Genomic DNA, 23,625 nt, shown 5'->3' on the forward strand with positions numbered 1-23,625 from the left:
AGTCAAATACATCATTCTTTTAAGATCGTTGTTGCGGTTTGAAACATATTATATGAGTGTAATTATTACCAGCCGTCTAATGAACTATACACAGTTATTAACATAGTAATTAAAAGTACCACTGCCTGCTTTGCTATTGGTGTCGTGTTTAAGCGGCTCACCATTATGTTGAAATCTGGCAGGTCTTGGTGTATAAATAAGGTACAATCAGTTACTGTAATATCAGGTAGATCTTAAGCGGCATTTTTTCCGCACCATTACATCTGCAATGAGACGTCCTAGTCCATAATTGCAAAGCAGGCCTACCAGGTGTCAGTCATGGGGCCCCTAAGAGGTCGTGGGCCCCTAAGCAACTGCAGTGTCTGCTTACCAATATTTACACTATTGGATGGAGCATATGGCAGTGGTGGATGCCCAACTTTATGAAGTACAAAGCTTCTCAACAATCTCTTATTGTTCTTGGGAACAGAGCTCACTTAAAAACTGAATACTTATGAGAGTTTCTTTTTTCATTCCACATTTTAACTTCACAACTTTACATAGTTTAAGTTTATTACATATTTATAAATAAATGTGCAATTTTCTGATGACCACCTTGTCCTACGCTCCAAATAACAAACCTATGAGACATTCAGTTTGCCAATTGATCACAAAAGGAACACTGGGGATTACCATAGCGATTGGTACTTGACCCCTAACTCTTCTCCATTTAAATTTGTCAGTTCTTTCAAAAAGTGGTGTGCAGTTTACTTAATTCATCATGTCAGAGAAACCATTGACTCAAAATTGGATCTGTCAAATTGTTTGCATTTAATAAAACTTCACACTTTCTTATTTCTGTAACCATTAAATAATTTGATCCTTCATTGCAAGTCACAATAGGCAAAATGATGTTTGTGGAGAATACTTGTGTCTTTTAAGTGGTTGAAATGTAATAAAATACTAAATCCCCTTTTCATTAAAAATCATAAGTAAAATAACTATTCTATAACCATCTGTGGAAGCAGGTGTTTCACAATTATTACAATTCTTTCACCTGCAGCATAATAGATTAATCTGGGTAGTAACTAGTAACATTTACTCAGTTACAGTTGAACATTTTTACATTTAGGAGTAGTTTTACAGTATTGTACGTTTTAGTTTTACTTGACAAAAAAATATTATACAATATCACTGCTACTACTTAAGCAAACTTTCTGATTACACTATCTATTGTGAGTAACTTCACTAAAAAAACAAGCTTGTTCTAAACAAATATGCACTATTGAGAGATTAACATTCTTCTTTTCTGGAGGCTTATTGGTTAAATTATTATTTAGTTCTATATGCCGTGTCTGCCGTATCTTCTGCGTTTGATTGACAATACAGAAAACAGTATATTGTAACCTAACACGATCTTGCATACTGTGACAATTGATTTTGTAAGGTTTATAACTCAAAATATATTTATCCGTTTTTTATAATCATGGGTAGTAAGTAGATCAGTTACTCAGTACTTGAGAAGCCTTTTTACCAAATACCTTTTTTTTACTTTTACTGGAGTGAAAATATGATGAAGTAGTGTTACACTTACTTAAGTACCATTTTTGGGTACTCTACCTAATCACTGATCTGCACCTTAGATATTTTGAACAAAAGTGTACTGGAATTAATCTTTGGGACATATAATGTTTTTCCATTTAGCCATAGATTCTTAGTCTGATTGACTCTTTTGTTGGTAATGGTTTGCAACTTTAAAAGAGTCATGATCAATTAGAGTGGTTAACAGATCCAGCTAAGGAAGGCGTAAGGCATGTGACCAAAACATGTTCCGTCAAAATCATCTGCATGGAGTTGAGAAGTGAAAGTAACTCAAAACAACTCTGTGGCATGAAAAGGTGACTGATTTGAGAACAAAGGAAAAAAAAGAAAAATGAATAAATAAATCTGATAAATTGGAAAATATTTCTGTTTTGTGGTTGTTTGGTTGTTTTAATCTCCATTTTATAAAAAAAAAGAAAAAAAAAGAAATATACAACACACAGCACTACTTGTGCAATAGTGGGCTCTTGTGTCAGTAAAAAGAGGAAAGAGTCCTGCCACAGAACTTAGCTGTCTGCCCGCCCTCTCTTCACCAAATAAAGGAGGATCTCCTGACATTCTGAGAGAAGCCATTTGTAGCAAACGGTTTCAGCAAGAAGGTGTAACACAAGACAGGAACCTTTCAAAATGGTATGTGCAACTGACACAATGACTAGTTTTTATTTCAGCTTAGTTTTAAAGGAATTGTTTAAATTCTATCCATTAACATAAAAAAAGATACATTTTCAGCTAACTTTATCAGTAATGGACAAGTCAAAGATTTATCTCCCACTTTCAAACAGGAAACTAGAGTCTTGCTCATGCAGCATAACACTTCCTGCTCTTAACATGTCAGAATGGTAAAAATGTTTATTAAAGTTAGAATTGCAGTTCTAATTATACACATTTTTTTTTTGCAATATATCTGCAGTCGAGCTCTTTAGTCGTGTGCGAAGTGGACGACAGTCTGAAAGAAAAACTGAAAAAGTTCAGATTCCGAAAAGAAACCAACAATGCAGCCATACTAAGTAAGTACTGCATTCTGGAACAATTAAACATTTAAGAAATTTAAATCAATTTGCACATTAGGTTTTTCTTTTACATGCATAAAGATGAAAACAAATTTCTTTATTTCAGTGAAAATAGACATGGAGAAACAACTTGTTATCCTTGAAGAAGAATATGAGGTAGGTCCAAAGTAATGTTTAAAAGTAATCAAAGCCATCTAAGAACCCCGATTTGAATCTGTGAAGGAAGCAAAGGATTATGGTTTATGAGAAGAAGGCCTTCCAGACTCAAAGGTGTTTAGATCATCACCAAAGATAAATCATCCAATACTTGTAAAAATATGCAAAAAGCTAGTAAAATTTATGAGAAGAATCAAACTGCCATAATGTCAATAAAGGCCTTTCTATTGGTTATATAACTGCTTGAAATAATTTTTAAGATGTAATCTTTGATTACAAGTAAATGAAACAAATAAAATAACTGATAGTCATTTATTTATTTTGCTTTGAAATAACACATCTAATATCTTCTAGGATATCTCATTGGATGACCTGAGAGACGAGCTGCCAGAGCGCCAACCCAGATATCCTAACTGAATTTCCAGTCATCGTTAGTCTTCATCTCTTTCATAGACAGTTAGAATTTGGTGACAATGACGCAGATTATGACACAATATGCAAAATCCAGCACAAAGGTACGCTCGCTGGTTTGAGTCCAGACCTTTTTTAATATTAGGAAAAGATTTAATCTCTGCAACAACATGAAAACTGAGAGGTAGATCAAAAATGTGCATAATTCATTAAATTGTACAAAAAAAGTTCATCCTCCTTGACAACAGCTCACATATATTGTCTACAGCTACAAATATATCCATGCCGATGGGAGGGTGTCTTATCCGCTCTGTTTCATTTTCTCAAGCCCAATGGGTAAGTAATTAGAGCTTTTTAACTCAACCTTTGCCTCTAAACTGTTATAGTTTAAATGTGTCCTATGAAAATAGGGCTAGCTTTATTGAATTCTGAGTTGGAATTTACAAATTTACAAAAACATCTACTTTTTTTATTATTAGATTTTTGTAATGAAAAAGCAAGAAAATTCAAAAATAGTAAGACAAAATTGCCCATGCAGGTGTAATTATATATTTATATGAAAGAAGAAAAAACATCAATTTAAAAAACAGACAGTAAATGTTCTTCAATTCAGTGATATTTTAATTAACTGTTCACAGTGAGGTTCGCTGGAGTCCCAAAGTCTTTGAAATGATTACTGCAAAAACGATCTAGAAATAAGTAAAAATGTCTTCAATTAAGTGTATTTACCCTTAGCTTCACCAGGTTAATAAGATGATTTGCCAATGGAATGAGTATTTTTACTCTTAAAATAAGATAAATAGATAATATGCACTTGAAATAAGACAATGCTTATTTTAAAATGTAAACTGTCTTGTTCCGTTGGTAAAGTGTCTCCCTTTCTTCCTCAATAAAAAAAAAACAGCACTTAATTTACAAAAAAAAAAATTCTTATTTAGATTTTTTTTGCGGTATAGTGCTTTCCAAACTGATATAAGTCATTAATTTTGATTTTCTTTAGATTGGGGTTTTATGTTTTGCTTTTGGGATATTTTACACTACTTCATGTTGTCAAGCATCCATCCATTTTCCATCACGCTTATCCCAAATGGGGTCACGAGGGGTGCTGGTGCCTATCTCCAGCGGTCTATGGGCAAGAGGCAGGGTACATCCTGGACAGGTTGCCAGTCCATCACTGGGCAAATTTAGAGAAGCCAATTAACCTAACAGTTTTTGAATGGTGGGAGGAAGCTGGAATAGCCGGAGAGAACCCATGCATGCTCAGAGAGAACATGCAAAGTCCATGCAGAAAGGCCCCGGGCCGGGAATCCAACCTGAAACCTTCTTGCTGCAATGCAGCGGTGTTACCCACTGTGCCACTGAGTAGCCATGTTGTCAAACAGGTTCTATTCAAGTGATTTTTTTAGATATAATTGGCAGATGGCAATTATTAGATCTGGTTGTGGCTAGGTACCATGCCTAATCAGAATAACTTGTTTACAAAACAAAATCCCAACAAAAACACATTTTATACAACATATGTTTGTTTTTCTACCCTCTTTAATATTACAGGGTGTAAGCCAGAGCAGCAAATGATGTATGCAGGCAGCAAGAATCGACTGGTCCAAGCCGCGGAGCTCACAAAGGTAATACGTTCATTTTGACCTAATTATAATTACCGTACATTGTCATGTAATGTCAATGGTCATGGGAGGTCATGTAATGCTAATTAAAATTAATAATTTCTTCATTCTTTTAAACATTGGATAAAACATTCTAAACTAAAATGCATACATTTGGCTATTCTGACACTAAAATATACACGCAAGGACAAAATTGTTGGTAATCCATGTTTAGTTAAAAGAAAAGGACCCACAATGGTCAAAGAAATAACTTGGATCTGAAAAAAGTTATTAAAAAAAATCTATGAAAGCAAACAAATTTAACTCAGACATTGATTTGGAACAATGCTTCAACAGAATGGTTTAAAATAGAATAGAATTCAACTTTATTGTCATTGCACTGTCATGAGTACAAAGCAACAAAATGTGGTTTGCATCTATCCAGAAGTGCTAGACAGGATATACATAATATTACAGGTGTATGTACAAGCAAAAAGTAGTAGTTAGGGACTGTAAAACGTTGTGTATAAATATAAATATGAATATTGGAGCTACATCCATAAACTAATGAATTAGATAGTACCCCTAGAAAAGACTGAAAATATTGGTAAACAAAGGGACATATTAAATCAAGGTGTGTCCACTAATTAGCATCACACCACTATAATCTTATAATCGGTGGTTCTATTTATAGGGATACAGCTAGTCACTAGTCTGTGACATGGTGCGTACCACACTCAACACAGACCAGAGGAAGAGATAAAAGGAAATAATAGACAATCATGTTGAAGGTAAAGGCTATAAGACCATCTCAAAGCAGCTGGATGCTCTTATGACTAGAGTTGCTCCATGGGAATGTAGCCAACCTCCCTGGACGTCCCAAAGGGAGGGAAATTAATGACGAGCCAAAGAAACAGATAACACGAATGGTAACAAAAAAGCCCAGGAAAAACTTGTAAAAGAGATTAAAGGGGAACTTCAAGCTTAAGGAACATCAGTGTGGGATTACACCATCCGTCGTTTGAGCCAAAGTGGATTTAATGGGAGACTCATTTACCCTCATTTAAAGCAAACCATTAAAAAGCCACACTGAAATCTCCCAAACGAGATGTAATAAAGCCACAAAGCTTCTGGGAGAATGTTCTATGGACAGATGAGACAAAAATAAAGCTTTCTATCAGGACTTTAATGGAAAAAATGAAGCATATCAAGAAAAGTATGCTGTCTCTACTGAGAAGGATGAAGGAGACTCCTTTATGTTCTGGGGCTGCTTTGCTTCATCCGACACAGGTTGTCTTGAATTTCCGCAGCTTACAATGTATTCTCAAGACTATCAAAAATTCTAAAGAGAAATGTGCTGCCCACTATCAGAAAGCTTGGTCTTAGACAACCTAGTCAAAAACACACATACAAAAACATCCAGTAATGGTTAAGAGGAAAATATTGGGACTACAGTATTCTGACATGTTCTTCTATGAGCCCTGACCTAAATCCTATTGATGATATGAAAAGAGCTGAAACATGCCGTCTGGAAAAGAAGCCCTTCAAAGCAGTTTGCTCATGAGGAATGGGTCAAAATACCTGCTGAGAAGAGCAGAAGTCTCACTGACAGTAACAGGAATATTTGATTGCAGTGATAGCCTTATAAGGTTTTGCATCATTTTTGTCCAGGTCTGTTTCATGCATTTTTCTTTTTCCTTCTGCTGAAGCATTAGCATTGTAAAGCAATGTCTGAATTTTGATTTTGTAGATTTTATGTTCGCCATTCAAGTTATTTCTATGGATATGGTGGGTTTTTCCTTTCATTAAATGACCACCAACAATGTTCTCCACGTGTATGTCAAATTGAAAGAATTTTGTTGTCATTTAAACAGCATTTAAAATACAGAATATGTACATGATTTAGACCATTTTATGCTATATTTTTTTATATGTGTTAAGACTTAATGTATTAATAGCATCCATTTTATTCTGTCAGGTCTTTGAAACCAGAAATGCTGATGACCTGACAGAAGAGTGGCTCAAGAACCAGCTGTCATTTTTCCGCTGAAACTGCATCTCCTCCAGTTTTCAAACCAAGTTTTTCCATTTCTAAACAAGACAATTAATTTGATTTCCTTTTTTGTTATTTTTGATGATAAAATATTTACTCTTTGCTGCAGTTTTGGCTTGCAAGGCATTTTAGACCTGACCTGTTACCTTTTATCCTTTATTTAAACAAGTTTAAATAAAAGTAATGCTTATTTTATTTTCTGAAAATTGCTGTTTTTTCCCCCAACACTGGCAGGCGACTCTAGTGTTTTGAATCTACAGGTTGTTACCAGAGGTCTGTGTACTGCCCAACATTAACATTTATCATTGTAATTTTGTAATTTAAAGATAATTGAAGTAAATTATTAAGCTTCTACGATGCAACAAATATTTGAAAATGAATCAAGTCTTTTATCCAAACGTAACCAGTGATTTATTATCCATTTCAAAAGCTATACCAGTATAATTGGTGATACATAAAGAGAACAAAGATTTTTTTTCCCCATGATTTTAACAAGTGATGAAAAAAAATAAAATAAAATAAAACATCTACTACACCGGGATACAAATCATCAAATAAAAACTTGACTAAAAAGGATGGATTAAGTTCCAATGCAAAGAGCATTCTGCACACATTTGCTGTTATGAAGAAGCTCCAGCTGTTGACAACGTCATAGGTTTACTGACGGGGTGAGAAGGTCAACATTTTGAGCCGGGGATGGAGTCTAAGCAGACTGCAGATCTTATTCACTGTCGCTGGCTTCAGAGGAGTCCGATCCCCTCTCACTTCCACTTTGAGCATGGGTCTCTGAGTGGTCACTGCTGCGGTCGCTGTGTGCTGGAGAGGCGCTGTGGCTCCTGTTGTTCTCTGCTTCATCCTCACTTCCACTGCCCTCCTCCCCGCTGCTCCGGGCCGAGTTCTTGGGCTCGTTGTCGTCGCTGTCGTCGTCACTCCCAAAGATCTCCACTTCATCTCGCAGCTCTCTGGTCCTCTCTTCGCCACTCTCACTTCCACTGCCACTTGGCTTCCTCCGCCTCTTCTCTCTGTCCTCCTCCTCTTCCTCTTCTTCTCCGCTCTGCTCCTGGTCTTCCTCTTCCCTCTCAGATTCGCTGCCAGAGTTCTCCGCCTCGCTGCCGCTGCCCTTCTCTTTCTCTTCACCTGGAAAAACAGTTGATAGATCCATTTGACAAACACATTCTAGTAATACTTCAGTTTTTACTGCTAATGAAAACAAAGATGAACATAAAGATGTTCCTTTTGAAAGAACTTACCAGAATCCTGCATGTCTTTGTCCATGTCCATGTCTTCTTCCTCATCTTCTGGCTCATGGTTCTCCAGCTGAGCTTTACGTGCCTCCTGAAATATAAAACAAAATCATCAGTGAGCTAACAGAAAACTAAACACTTCGATGTAGGATACATACAGTAAATAAATAAAAATATTTTTTTTTATATAATTATTTTTTATTCAGGTAATAAATTTAAGAATTTATTTTATTTTTATTTTATTTAACCTTTATTTTACCAGGAAGTCCCTTGAGATAAAATCTCTTTTTCGAGGAGACCTGGCCAAGGGGCAGCAGTACAATAAGACATATAAAAACAACATCATAAAATCAATCATAAACTAGAATGACAATAGAGACAATTTGGACTCCTGTAATTTAAATGTTTTTTAATTGATTTGCGGCTGTTAATTAGCAAAGCAAACGGTATAAGTAAGCAATCTTTGTGTTATATTTCTGTGGACCAGATGTTAAACAGTATGGGCAGCTTATACAGGGCATTCAATACAGCTCCTGTTTTAGACAGCAGATGGCACTGCAGATTGAACCAGCCTGTTGTTTCATCAACTTGCAGTAGGGGCAGAGTCTAATTCTTAAACGCTATTCAGCTGGGTCTATGCTTGTAAGAACAAAAGTCCTTTCATTGTTTACCTTTACAAGCCTTTACAAAAATAGAGAAAGTAATAAAATGTGTTTCTGAGGATAAAGACAACAAGTATAAGGCAGGTAACAGATCCCTTAAAGATCTTCTATATGGGTCAATCTGTAAAGTATGAATGGTGTGACAGACACCATAGTGAACAGCCAAATCATTTCAAATCTGATCACAATTAATTGGAGAAATTCAAGGGCTTGAAAGGATCATAATAATTATTCTTGATGTCTTAACTTATTACAAACTTAATTATTTTGGGCTACAAGCTCAAATACAACATCTTGATATATGCTTTGAAGCCCAGACATTTGTCATTAAACTCTTTAGCAGTAAATGGTTCCCAAACACAGCTTCTACGCCAAACGTGTGCTCAGACACACATAAATAAAGAGCAGTGACTGACCTGGGCCTCCAGCTCCTTCTCATTCATATCTCTGTGCTTACACACCAGCACCGCGTTGGTGGTGGACTGTGCTCCAGCCTTGGCTCTCCTCTTGCTCAAGCGTACCCTACAGGTCAAAAAGATTTTAATGAGGAATCAAACAAACCATTAATCTTTTTTGTGGAATTGGATAATCATTGTATAGGTGTTTACCTAGTCTCCAGTTCATTGTAGTAAACACCGTCGCCATCTCTAAAGATGAAGAAGTAGTTCTCCTCATAACCTTTGCTGGCTTTGTTCTTGACGTTCCAGTTGTATTCCCTGGCAATCTTGTAATCATACCTGGAAGAATAAAAGAAAGACGTATTTTTATTACTTTTGGCATTTACGCATAAGCTGCAAAAACAAGTTATATACATATAAGCGTGGAGGCTATAAATGTACGTATTAGCCTTTCATATTAGTTAACATAGATAATTATTTTTTCTTTACTTATTTGATAGGCTACATTAAAATTGTAAACTTCACTTTTTTAAGCTTCAGCGTCTTCTGAAAATAGCACAACGCCCCAGTGGGCTTAGTTTGAAATTTCACTTTATTCTGTTGCTCTGGTTTTTTGATAACAATTGAATTGGCAACAACTGCATTTATCAAAATGAAAATATCTACTAAAATTTAAGTGAAAAGAATAAATAAAATGTTTATTATGCATAAGGTTTAGGTGAACGCTAATCCTTCCAGTTCGTAGGTCAACACTGGTAGCTCTTCCTATGACTCAGTACCCATGAAATGCTAAACCTTAAAAAGGCTGATGACCCCTGGGCTAAGACCCCCCCTCTCCCTACACCCCCAGAATAGGGCTGGGTAAAAGATTCCTTTACATTTTTGCAAAATCGTTTCATTTTATAGTGACGTTCACATTCAAATGAGCAGGAAAGATGCACTCAAGATTACTTCAAGCCAGACGGCTGCAAATACAGTCAATAGGTTGACTGAAGACATTAACAAATGGGGGCTGACCAGAAAACACCCTGTAGTTGTTACAGACAACGCTGCACATATGGTTTGTGCAGTGGAGATAATGCAGTTCATGAATGTCTGCTGTGTCACATCTGCTTGCTCGAGTGAGGCTGCACTTTTTCACTTTTCACAAACAAGTTTGCACTTTTGAGACAGCTTTGTTCACATCTCAAGTTTAAACTGTCCGATTTACAAGTTGCACTTTGTGTTTAATATGACAGGTTTTAGAACTGTATGAATAAAAATTTAATCGATTCATGACTTTGGCGAAAAGAATTCACTGAAATAACAGATCTTTCTATTAGATGTATTTACGATAGATACTGATCAAGTTTCTATCACAATATAAATAGAAATCATTTTATTGCCCATCCCCACAGTCAAACGTTTACTTACAGGTCCTCAGGCATATAATCCAATCCCTCTTCACAGTCTCTCTTCCGTTTGCGAAGTGTTTCCTCATTTGGCAGGAAGTAGGCCACAAACTGATTTCCCTCCTCGTCCATCATTCCTCTGTAGTAAACACACATTACATAAAGGTTAACAGAAAAATAGAGCTTTTAGTCAAGATTAAGCTCAAAGAAACTTGTCATCAGTTACCTGATCATGGCCTGAGACATCATTTCAACACCTGCTGGCCCTGATATGTCTTTAGGAGCAGGGTCAGAGTCAAAGATGACCTGAGCACAAGGGTTGATCCACATCTGGAAGGAAAATGTATGAGACTCATTAATCAAAGCTGGATTTTTTATTTTTTTATTTTTCCTTGTGCCAATATAAGATAACATCTGTAACTGTTCACTGAGCAGTGAGCCTACCTTAAAGTCAGGAAACACAGGCAAGACCTCCACAGGGGTGACTCTGGGTTTACTGTAGTGCTGTGTGATCTGCAAAGGAAAAGCAACAACACATTTTCTCCTTAAAAATAAACCACAGCTAAACATGTCTGCCTTCTTGAAAAAAAATTAACTTTTAAAATAGAAACAGGTTAACTGTATTTCTACTTAATGTATACATAGAAAAAGTATGGAGGGAGTGCTGTTTCTTCTTTGCAGGGTCCAAGATGTATCCTCCCTCACCAAAAAGAAGTCTCTCAATTCAACTTTTTGCATCAGAATTAGGGAAATAAAATATAGTTGACTTCAAGGAAACAAACAACAGTTCAAGGAAATGGAAACAACGGTTAGCTACAACTATAATAGCTTAGCTGATTGTATTTTAACGTTCCTTCTATCCACCATGTAGGTAGCATTAGCCTGAAGAGTTATTAGAATCAATCAGCATGTTTTGGTAAGAGAAGAACAGAAAACTGACTTAAAAGAGATGTGAAGGCATGAACGGTGGTGCCCTTAAACATTGTACAACTGCTTCATCGCTGTAGTGTAGTTAAACAATCATAAGTAATATATGGAAAAAATATATGGAAAAGATGAATCTCTGATGCCTGCCTAATACTCTGCGTGCTATTCTGCTTAAATATCTGTTACAGAAGGATCTGAGTAACAACGCTGGTCAGAACCGGAGCAGAAATTAAAACACCTAACATCTTAATGCTGGAATATTTTTGTGTTTTGAAATAGAGGATCTTGCCCAATTTACACTACCCCTCTGAAATGATACGTTCAGAGTTCGGACTGAGCTGGAATCAGGTAACCGTGCCGAGCTTGGTTCTTACGACCATTTACACATCATGATAGCATGGTTCCACACCTCCTATCGCATGTCCACGATACTACAGCTCTTAAGGAGGGAATTAAGCAAACAAAAATGTTGGGACCCATAACATTCAGGAACTTATGTGCTTAGATAGCGTCCTCTGCCCAAATTTAAATGAGAGCCGCGGTCTCGGCATCATCCGAGACGCACCACGCTCTTTTGATGCCATTTATTGCTAATAGGCTGAGAAGAAGTTCGTGTTGTGAAAATGTGAAGAGATCTGTGAATTACAAAGCCAGGCACGCCGGTAAACCCGTGAAATGAGTCAGCTGACTGTAAATAGGAGATGACGCGGTCTGCTCACATGCTCTTTGTTATCGAGACACAACTGAACCGTGTCGAACCCTACTGTTAAACTAGTACTAGATTTAGCACAGTTTAATTCTGTATGGCATGGTCCAGTTCAGTTACGTTCCATTTACACTCACTTATCCTAGTTACCGGTCTCAGACCGTTCTCGGCTGGGTTTCAAAAGCGTAGCATATAAGGGGTATTTGTCTCAAATCATAAAAAAAGAGGTGAATTCTGTTGTTTTTTTCTTTTTTCTGACATCTTGCATGAGTGTTTGCTCTTAGCCTGGCCAGCCAGACTGACTTACACAGGGCATAATTCAGTCTTTTGAGACTCTCTGGTCTAAAAACAGAGAAGACCGATCACAACATGGGAGTTTACACATGCACCAGAATTAGCCATAACGGAACAGAGCATTTCTGTAATGATAAGTCAGATCAATGTTTATTGATGCTCTTTATTATATCCAAACTGAGCAGGATACATCTTTGATCTCTAATCTCTAACTACCTGCAAGAGATTTGCAGGTAGTTAGAGATTTCTTATCAAAATAAAATGTTTTTACATCACATTCAACGTTATGTGATTGGTTCTAATCTGTTTTGGCTATAAACATTTTCGAAGCCTAAAACATGTCCACTCACCGATTTCTGTGCATCTTCAAATGTCTTCTCAATGGCAGAAATCTGACTGTCTCTGTCTTTGTAGATCTCTTCTTCTGTAAACTGCTGTTTGACAGACACTCCAATCCTGAACACAAAACATAAATCCGTCATAAACTCTAACAAGTCTAACCTGAAGGTAACACAAACACACCTCTATACTTTTCCTTTGTGGAAAAGATCAAACTTACTTGACTTCCACTTTCTCATTGGAAACACCGTATCTGTTAAACTCTGTGGAAATATATTCTGTTTTCCTCATCCACGGCACAACCTTGGCATGTTGTTGTGACCTTAAAGAAAAAATAGAAAAGGAATGTTATTTTTTTTTTATATTTTGTAAAAGGTTAAACATTTATCCCCTTAGTCAATGATTCTTACCTTTTGGAACTAGATGGAGGCAGGGTGTCCTCTTCCAACAGTTTTTCATCAGCAGGGTCCAAAAGAACTGAGAATTTAAAGTGCTTGTTTTACATTTAAATTTAAGATATTTCAAGAAGTTATGAAGGATGAATAATTCACTCAAGCGCCCCCTTCAACTCAACTTACTGTTGGGATCGATACGGTAAGTATCAGGGTTGATGAGGTCGATGGTGACACCGAGATCTGGCTCAGTCAAGAGCTCATGTTTATGCTGTTTCTCAAGAGAAGTAGCTTTATATTGAACAAACCTGCCAAGCAGAAGCAATACCTCAGCTGTTGGAGAGGCTGGATTTAACAGAGAGGGAAATGAGTGGATAAATGAGCTCACCTGTGCTGATCGAAGGGATAAGTGATGAATTTGGGATCAAACGGGATGTCGGGCAAGCTGTTACAGTACTTCACTCTGCAGACGATTCCTGACCTGTGACAGATCAACATGTATGACTGAACTCATAGGTAAATGTATTAATTGCTAAATGATTTATCTGCTTACCTCTCTGGCACAGTTCTGTGGGAAGATGGCCTGCTAGACAAAGCAAAAACAAGTATTTAGAAATGTTATGATCTATGATGGATTGAGCAAATCAATGATTATGACAAAGAATCATTGCCATTGGTGACTTTATAAGATTTTAACGATAGACACTCAAAGCTTAGAAGGAAGGTCGCTATATGACTGACTTCCTATCAAGATTTTAGAACATTAATATATCAATTATGTAAAACACATTAATCAAATCTGCTGCAATAAGATTCTGGGGATGGACTGAACCTTTGGGGAGACATTAGGGTGCTACCACGCTGTTAAAAAGTCTTGGATAGATAACAGTGCTGCAAAGTTGAAGGTGCTACATAAGTTAAGTCATGAATATCAGGTTCTCTATGGATAAGGGCCTGACAGAATAACCTGGGCAATATGAACCAATCACTGGCATGCGTATTCTGTTCAGGAGTTATGCTCATAGACCCAGACTTATGGATTCAGCAGCACAGGGTATCATGTGTGAGAGAATTTAGAGAAGATCTGGGGATCTCTGCTGCTGAAGAAATTAAGACAAAGAGGAATCCAAGCTGGTGGTGATTCTGCAACCAGCCTGTGGGGCTCAGCTCCACCATCGAGGGTTCTGACATCTGCTTCCCGTTGTATCAAGATCCAGTTACAGACAAACGGATCTCTTCATATCTTCCACAGGAAGAGGAGAAGCCAGCTACTGGAACTGCAGTCACCCAAAAAAAAAAAAAACAAAGATCCATATGAGCAATCTCCCTCCTGGAGACAGAAGGCTCCTCTCCAGTGCCTTTAGCATCTGTGCTCTCATTCTCACCAGCAACAATGTTCTCAGCCCCACCTACTTCATCCTCTTGCCAAAGAGGATTCTGGCGTTGTAGAGGTCTGCTCACAAGAGTGGAATCCAAACCCTCGTCAGCTAAGGTGGCGACTCCTTGCTTCACAGCCTCATAGTCATTCTCCCCTACTGCAGCAGGATACTTTTTTTTGAATACTTAAGAAATTTTGAATACTAAATTTTTTTTCAAAAATGACTACTCCTACACACGACAGCGGCATCGGATGTAGGGATTTACCCTGCAACTGGAGGGTTATCAGTTCAAGCCCGTCCAGCTTTCAGTGTCGTTGTGTCCTTGGGCAGGGCACTTCACCTGCATTGTCTACTGATGGTGGTCAGAGGACCCGGTGGCGCCAGTGTACGGCAGCCTCGCTTCTCTCAGTGAGCCCCAGGGCAGCAGTGACTACAATGTAGTTTGCCACCATCAGTGTGTGAGTGTGTGCGTGAATGTAGTGTAAAGTGCTTTGGTCAAGTCTCCTGACAAAAAAGGCGCTATATTAGTACATTAATACTTTTACTCAAGTACTACTGTTGACTACTTCATCTCCCACTCCTGCCCACAGTGTCTAAAGTATTCACATACTTAAACAGCTACTCTCTCCATTGATGCAGTAAATCATGTAGGAACAGCCCTAACAATATATGTACTGCACAACATTATAAAGCTCTGCAAGAAAAAAAAAGTTACATATACACACATACAACTCTGATACCTATTGAAGGAGAACACTGTTATCAGCAGGCTAATATCTCAATTCTGAAAAGCCTTTTTTTGTTTTCTAATTTTATTACTTTACTTGTGCAAAAAAATTGTGAAAAAAAAAAAACACATTTGATACAACAAAACCCTGCAGAACAATAATGCTGATACAGGCACAGATTTATTTATTTTTTTGTTACTTTTTAAAGTTGCTTACTAAGTTTGTAACTTTTTTATTCTTTAATTTACAGTAAGTAACATCACAATCAGTAGGCCACATTAGATCACTAGTATTAACAGTAGGGGTGTAAATCACACCCATCTTTGCGATTCGATTCAGTATCAATTTCCTGACCCAACGGTTCGATTATTTTCAATACTCTAGAATAAACCGTGATTCGTTTCGATTAATTGGTAATTTTATTTTTTTCCTTACAGGCTAGACACCGTTTCAAATTTGAGATATATAAATAAATGAAAGCTGTAATATCGTTCTGCATTTTATTTGAGAAACATTAACTAACGGAAGTAGAAAAGTTGTACTCCACCTATTCCTATTAAAATCTCATTCACTGAGAAATAATAATGCCCCTGCGTTATAGATTCTGAAAGGCCTTGCATCAAAAATACTGCAAGCGGAAAGAAGGTAGTGGCTAACGGAAGCGAGGTAGGAGCTCAAAATATGCTTAGCACCATGGCAGCAGAAGTACGGTTCAGAATTACATCCAGGAGCCAATAGATTAAAATAGAAAAAAGAAAACATGAATCGATACTCTTGCGGACGTGTTGATGCATCGGATCGTCAGCTGTTGGATTGATGCATCGCTACAAAAGGATTATTATTTACACCCCTAATTAACAGAGGTGGACTCTGCAGAACAATATTATTTTTGGCCGCAAAGTAGTGTTTATATCCAAGTTACCAACAATGGCAAATTAATGGTACATTATATTTTGGCAGTAACCCTCTGCTTCCGTCTCCTTAAACCCCAGGCGGCCTCAGCAGATGGCCGCTCACACTGAGCCTGGTTCTGCTGGAGGTTTCTTCCAGTTAAAAGGGAGTTTTTCCTCCCCACTGTCGCCACAAGCATGCTTAATGTGAGGGATTGCATCAGAATCAATGAAATCAACTGGTTTTCCTTAGATAGAAAACTTTAAATCAATTTGACAGCATGATCTGGTGAACTGTAAAGTGCCTTGAGATGACATGTGTTGTGTAAGTAGCCCCTTTAATTTACATGGAGTTCAATTAATTCATTCCAGACATTTTTTAAGCATGTTTGCCAAACTAATAAAACGAATATTGATCTTTTTCCGAACGTTAATACATTTTTCTGCCCATTGATTGTCCTGTAGCACTGTTAAAACCTGTAAAGTGTGCAAAAATAAAGCCGTTAATATGTTGCAACCATTCCTAATATTGAGCATTATCCCTTTAACGTCATACGGATCATGCTAAACGTTTAGAGCCATAACAGCTCGATTAATTCTGCCAGTTTGCTTGTTCTAAGTAGTTTATGTTGTTCGTAATTGGCTAACATGAAACTTTAACGTCTATTCGTTCGTTTTGGACTGAATACTTTAAGGGGAATCGTGCTGAAAAAGCAAACAAAATGTGGCGGTTTACCTGTGCCCGTCTTCCCGTTGAGCTTGAGTTTGGATCGTTGGAGCCATGTTTACGATCAAATAAAAATAAAATAACCTTTACAGCTCAAAACAAAGCCGCACGTTTATGGAAATAGCTGACGAAGACCCGATCGATGTCAATTGAAAACCTTCACTTCAACGACCGTTAGGTAAATATTGCTACAAACAAAGCATCGCACAACACATTTTTATTTCCTCCAAGTCGAAACAGGAAACAACAGCTCCGAATTGGAGGATTCTGTTTGCCGCGAGCGCCACCTGCTGTCTCGGAGTGGTACACACTGTAACGTTGACACCAAAGGTTCAGCATCTTTTTGTTTATTAACTTAATATACAGAACACAAACATTGTTTGTCAAAGATACAAAAAAACAAAAAAAAAACAAATCTACTAAAATATGCTGCTATTCAAGGGAAAATGTGATACACATTTAGATTTGAGAAAAAAAATAAAACAATCTACTGGTATGGTTCTGCTTTACATAAAGACATTTATCAACAAGTGGATAAGTCACATCTGATATCATACAAGATGCAATTTTTTTTCATATCAACTGAAAGATGACAGCAGCGTAAAACCCAGATGCAATAAAGTCCATAAGTATAAAAAGACAATTGAGGGATGTTTTTCAGGGGAACCTTTAAATTCAGAGAACTGGTTCATTTCTACTGCTTTTCAGTTGAAACTGAGAAAAATACTGCTAATAGTACTAATTCAAAATATAAAATCTCATTAGATTGCAAAAATACCATTCAATCAAGTCCAATGTTAAAAAAAGATAAGTTTAAAAGTTGGATAAAAAATAGATCAACCTAAACATCAGATTTTATGCAATCTGTTACCTGAAAATAGAGACGCGGCTGCAAAAAGGAAGCAGTGGCCGCATAGAGTTGGTTAAACACAGAAATCATCTCAGTGCAAGTGCAATATTGAGGGAGAAAAAAATAAAGTTTCATTTAGCTCATATGAGAACCAAGATTGCATATTTTATTTATATATTCTATTCTGCTCCTCAGAATAATTTGTAGTGGAGGATGCCATGAACTGTAGTTGCACTTTGACTAAAGTTGAACTTCCCTTCTCACGATTTACGTGGGGCTGTTGACAATATGGTAAAAGTGAACAGAAAAGAAGATGAGTAGTTGGTTTTATTCTTTAGCTTTTCAGTCGCATGGTAGCAGCAGCGCTTCATTAAAAGTATTCTTCGAATCTCTCGACACGTTTCCATCTCAGGTCTGTGGGTTTTCAACTCTGAAAAAATAAATACATTTAGAGCTTGAAGAAATGGTTGTAACAGCTTAATATTTATTTATTAGATTCATAAGTTCAATAATCAAGAGCTGGAACATCCCACCTGCTCAACACGTAAATCATCTGCCCAGGATCTCCAAACTGCCTGAAAAATCAAATGTACATTTAGAACCAGCTTATTTTCAGTTAACTGATTTAAATAGTTGGAAGACCTCAATTTTTTTTTTAACATTTGTACGTTTTCAAGGGTAAAAAAACAGTTAAATGAAAAAAAAAAAAAAAAACTCTTACCCATCTCCCCAGTGATAAAATGCCTGATCCTGGTAAAACATCGACAAAAACAGCCATATACTTATTGTCTCGGCCCAGAAGATCACAAAAAGGAACCATAGCGATGACAGAAGGATTTCACACAACATAATTGAGCTCTGTAAGAAAAACAGATCAATATAAACCCACATAAAAAAATGTGATTCCGCTTGATAGAAATCAGCTTGGACAAAACACCACTAAAATTTCATTGTTTTTTTTTTTCAGATTTAAAATATAATGTCAGACTCTTAAAGAAAAAAAAGAACATAACATATCTCTTTTCCTAACAGAGGCAACATCTTATGACTCTTTGAAATCCTACACAGAACATTAGTTGAATATTAGGTCCAAACAATCAAGTACCTGGGTTGATTTTTTTTTTTTATCATCTCTTTGCTGTGCACCAGCCTTAAAAAAAAATAAAAAAAACTATAAACACATAAAATATTGGTGTTTGCCCTTTGTTTATCTGTGTTGCCAAGTGATGAACTGGCAACCTGTCCAGGGTGTAGCCCTACTCTCGTCCAATGACTGCTGGAGATAGAAGGAGGCGGAGTGTCCGTCAGTTTGCTGCATGGGGGGACAAACTGCTCCTCAACATCTCCTAAATAAATGAGGGAAATCTTTGATTCCCGAGGGCGGAAAAGTGACATCCTTTCTCAGCACATTAAGGGGGGATAGTGTGGAGATTGTTCATATGACATGGGCAAGACTTTGGAGCTGTTAAGAAAAAAAAAGACTCAGCAGAAATAAATAAAAAGAGAAAACCTTTCCCAGAGACAACTTGTTTCCTTTTATGTTAAAAGGATCTTGACGTGTAGGAGAGTCATTAAAAGCCCTCAGAAGCAGGTCAGGCCTTTACAATGACAATAGAATTGATTCTGCATCCTTGTAAAGAAAAGACAATGAATAGATGGGTGAACTTTGAACTTTCTTTTTTAACTAGTGTAATAAAATGTAGTTAATCAGTATGTAAATCTTGATCTCCCAAATGCAATCAGCCTTGTGTTCATTATATTGATATGTTTGAGAGATTTTATCCATAGCATTAGCCACAGAATCAATATTAGGTCTGCTTGCAAATATCCCCCATAAGTTTAAGGTTTCTGCCTGAATATTCATAATAGCAACATTAATGGGCTGCATAACAATGTTGGCTAGCGTGGCTCCAAACAGATACAAATAAATAATAAAAATAAGCAATACTTTAAACGCTCAGTATGAAAAACACTTTGATTCCCCAGTCTTTGCGTTTTTAAGAGGTAATTCTGTGCGGCATTGCACATTTCAAACATATAACCATGTGTAACGTTAGCAAGAGCAAACAGATTCGGTATCTTTTAAAGTCACAGTATTCATCAAATGCATATTCAAGATAAGTCGGTATCTGGCTTCAACAAGCCCACCATTCTTTGTATTTAAATCTGAATACTTACTCAGATCAAACACTGTTGAGACTGCATAACTTTTACAAGCTAGCTCGTTTGCTGTTGTTTACAGCGATCGTCACATTTTACGTCAGACGCATTTCCGCTTATGGGCCGATCTGATTGGATGGCGGTGAAGCTTAGAACCCAGTGGGTCTGTCAGCCCACTTTAAAGGGGCCCGCACCAAGCAGGATGTTTACAACAACATCTCTAAAAGTATTTTATTTATTTCTTTTTTTTTTCATTTTTATATTACTACTTGAAAAGCGAACGTTATAAGTTTTTAAGAATTTTCAAGAACAATGTCGTATTTAATTTATTATTTTTTTTCTGATTTTGGGGTTACACTAATGAAAAATTAAAAAAGAGAAGAATTAACTTTGAAATTTCTAAATGTTAAACCATACATATATGCAGGATGATTTATCACATAATTACGTATAAAGTTATACATTATGATTGAACCCCATGTTTATTTAAACTGAATCAAAGTATCAATCAAATCAATCTAGCACCCTAACTAAATTAACATCCCCATTTTGATAATGTTTCTACCCCATGCATTAAGCTGTTGCAGAACGGGAGAGCTCCTTCAGTGACAGACTGCTGCACCCTAAATGCACCAGGGAGAATGATCACAGATCCTTCCTCCCAGCAGCTGTAAGGCATTATAACCATCACTGTTCCCAACAAACGCAATAGGATGTTATATTCATGCTGATTTTTGCACAATTTCTATCTTAGTCAGTTAAATAACATGCTGCTGTCATGTTACACATCTCTGATGTTGCTGCTATTTTCAAATATCCATTATTGTAAAAATGTCCATAGTTGTATATTGGGCATTTATTCTCCAGGTGCACAGTATTTGTATTGTTAAAACACTTTACAGTACAGAATTTTTATATTTTTTTTTAACTCTTCACTATTATGTTATTCTTATACACTCAACGGTCCACATTTGTGTGACAATTTTTTCTATAATCTTTTTACTCCTCTAAGCACCAGAATTTCCCCATCGTGGGACAATTAATGGATTTTCTATTCTATTCTTTTCTAAATCACATAACTTGACTTTTAATCTCAAAATGTGTAGTTTTTCATTTCAATGTGAATTTAAATCTCAAAATTAAAAGGTCATCACTGTAATTTTAAATGTATACATTTATTTATTATAGCTATAACCAAGAAAGTTGAAAGAACTATTTTCTATCTCAAAATCTTAATGACAGTGTTATTTTTTTCCATCAAAAGCCTGTTTGCTATTTTTCAAGCATAAACCTGTAAAATGTATGTAATCATACTTGTTCTGCCAATTAATTTGTGTAATCACATCTTGTTTGGATGCACAATTTGGTAATGTAATACATCTCCTTTGTCATCCATTAAAATTCAAACATTTTTGCTTATCAAAAAATGTTTAGCCGCTGCAGGATGCCTATGTCGGATTTAGATCTCATTGGTTGATTTAAAAAGCTTAGGGAGAATGGTGGAGACAATGACATGGTGGAAAAAAGCTGTGACAAAATCAGGCTTAAATTTTATATTTAACAAAATTGTAAGGTTTTCCTTATGTGCAATCGAAATATAATTTTGTTTGGAATTCTAAATACTGAAATATCTGCATTCAAAGATGTGGATATGATTCTTTTCACTCCTCTATACATATTTTGTGAGCTCTTGAAACATGTGGCAAGAATAACTTGCAGTTATAATCATTGCTTTTTGTCATTTCCTGAGTAAAAATAGCATTTAAAGTACTTTTTCTTTTCCAAGTTTTTTTCCCCCCTTTTGCAGTTCTGTTTTGCTTAGTAACATGGACCAGATATTTATACAAATTCAACTTTGCAAAACCCAAGTTGATTACAATTAAATAAATGAGCTAAATCTTAGTTGGACTTGAAATACATCGAACCAGCATTATAAAACACATCTCTCCAAATTTATGGATTTTAAAAAAGGAAAAATAAACAAAAAACCCACAAGGCAGTTATACTAAAATTACTTTATTACAGCTGATTTCTGTTCAATATCCCTCTGCCAACACAATAACATGGTAAATACAATACAAACAATATAGTATTGGATCCTATTCTGTTTTTCCATTTTTTTTACACAATTTAAATCCACTTTCAGTACTTTACCATCTCTCATGTAGTATCTTCATAACATCTGACATTCAATAAGAAGCTCCACCATTTACACATTTTAATACAGGTTATAAATTGTAGTGGTAATGTGCCAAAGAATACTGACATCTTCAAAGAAATGTTTCTTTTCATCATCTGTCTGTAACTCCACAATTGCTCAACTGACCTTTTTTTTTAACTTAAACCCCAAAGTCAGAGCCAACTGATCTCTACGATTCATTTCTAATCAACAGTCCCCCAACAGGTGAAAGCTTGGAGATGAAACAGATGCACTGATGATCGGGTTTGGCGACTCCGGTATAGCACAGTGTTTGACCGAAGAAAGAATCCTTTTCAGTTGCTGATTCACAATCCTGTATCCCACTTGCTTTCAGTCAGTAGGATATAAAAGATGAGATATACAAAACATTAAAAAGTATAAAATAAAGTATGGGCTTGTGAGGCAATTTAACTGAAGGCAACGTCCAGATTTAGCCACTTATTGGACATTTAAGGGAGTCAAAATGTTCACATGAATGTAAAACTTGGCATGTATGCGAGGTTTGATTGGCTTAACATTCAAATACTTGGTCTTGGCTTTTGACATGTGGTAAATGTTGATAAAGAACTGAATACGCTTTACTTGGATGCATAAGCATTAGGCCAAAAAAAAAAAAAAGAAAATGTTTTGGGGGCCATGTACAGTACTATTTTATTTATGCATACTTTGTGTTAAGAAAAATAATTAAGATACAAGCACTTTTGCTGGTATCACTTTTTGAAGATATTAAAGAACGTTAAGAAAGAGCTAGGATCTATGTTTAATTGCAGCTGTGAATCATCTTGGATTGAGGACAAAATCCCTAATGCAGATTGCACTAGGGATAACAACTCTTTATCTTTAATAAGTGGTATTTGAAGGAGATGACAGTATACACAAGAATAAAAGTGTCAAGTGTGGCACTAAGAATATATTTCAGACAAGAAATATAAACTTATAGGAAAGGGTTGATACAGTTCATCAGGCCCAGTTTAGGAAATTATTTTGCGGTGAACAAATTCTCCAAGCATTGCTCTTAAATACAAAAAAAAAAAAGAAGTTATTATTTCCACTTGTGAGTCACAGAAGCATAGAATTAAATCAGAGTCATTTAAACCTTAAACTTCACTGAAATGTCTGCTGAAAAATTTAAGGAAGTATATTGTTAGCCAAAAAGGGAAAAAAAAAATGATCTTAAGGCAAACAAAATAATGGCTTAAATGTGTGCTAATGTTTTCACAACCCGTAAACTTTTTAAAATATTCTCATATTACAACCACAAAGTAAACTATCTTGTTAGGACTTTTATTTCTTTTAGATTAAAACATGAATGTGTATGGCTTTAATAGTAAGCAGCAGCTAAAAGATCAGTTACTTAGGTTACAGATTACACCGATAGGGCCTTTACTAGCAGACCCTCCCAAAAATTGTGGATCTTGTGAACGTTCTGCAAGAGGAACGCCATTTCTGGGAGTAAAAAAAATGATCAAATGTAAAGTTTGCCAAAAGTGATGCAGAGAAGACAGCAAAACAAATGGAAGGCAGTC

The 23,625-nt window shown here is 36.2% G+C and overlaps 2 protein-coding genes and 1 long non-coding RNA gene across 4 annotated transcripts; 1 reads left to right on the forward strand and 2 right to left on the reverse strand.

The window, feature by feature from the left end:
* The first annotated feature begins 2,127 nt into the window (after window positions 1-2,127).
* On the forward strand, window positions 2,128-7,321 carry LOC107090391 (glia maturation factor gamma-like). The gene is made up of 7 exons (XM_015383738.1): window positions 2,128-2,211; window positions 2,492-2,588; window positions 2,698-2,747; window positions 3,102-3,151; window positions 3,412-3,494; window positions 4,710-4,783; window positions 6,738-7,321. The coding sequence occupies exons 1-7, from the start codon at window positions 2,209-2,211 to the stop codon at window positions 6,807-6,809; spliced, it is 429 nt and encodes a 142-aa protein (XP_015239224.1). The 5' UTR covers window positions 2,128-2,208; the 3' UTR covers window positions 6,810-7,321.
* On the reverse strand, window positions 7,282-17,145 carry paf1 (PAF1 homolog, Paf1/RNA polymerase II complex component). 2 transcript variants are annotated; one of them, XM_015383715.1, is made up of 14 exons: window positions 16,899-17,144; window positions 13,719-13,751; window positions 13,554-13,646; window positions 13,352-13,473; window positions 13,184-13,250; window positions 12,994-13,095; window positions 12,785-12,890; window positions 10,952-11,020; window positions 10,734-10,837; window positions 10,530-10,646; window positions 9,327-9,455; window positions 9,135-9,240; window positions 8,063-8,147; window positions 7,282-7,949 (listed from the first exon to the last, which is right to left on the reverse strand). In XM_015383715.1, exons 1-14 carry the CDS (start codon window positions 16,943-16,945, stop codon window positions 7,534-7,536), a joined length of 1,596 nt encoding a protein of 531 aa, XP_015239201.1. In that variant the 5' UTR covers window positions 16,946-17,144; the 3' UTR covers window positions 7,282-7,533. The 2 variants fall into 2 exon arrangements, with proteins under 2 accessions (XP_015239201.1, XP_015239209.1); XM_015383723.1 differs by having other exon boundaries at window positions 7,534-7,949; window positions 13,719-13,748; window positions 16,899-17,145.
* Window positions 17,146-18,191: 1,046 nt separating this feature from the next.
* On the reverse strand, window positions 18,192-20,013 carry LOC107090068. The gene is made up of 3 exons (XR_001481463.1): window positions 19,918-20,013; window positions 18,461-18,597; window positions 18,192-18,314 (listed from the first exon to the last, which is right to left on the reverse strand). It is a non-coding gene; the product is annotated as an uncharacterized LOC107090068 (long non-coding RNA).
* Window positions 20,014-23,625: the final 3,612 nt, after the last annotated feature.

This window comes from Cyprinodon variegatus, unplaced genomic scaffold, assembly GCF_000732505.1.
Source record: "Cyprinodon variegatus isolate N-32 unplaced genomic scaffold, C_variegatus-1.0 Scaffold14, whole genome shotgun sequence".
Classification (NCBI taxonomy): Eukaryota; Metazoa; Chordata; class Actinopteri; order Cyprinodontiformes; family Cyprinodontidae; genus Cyprinodon; species Cyprinodon variegatus.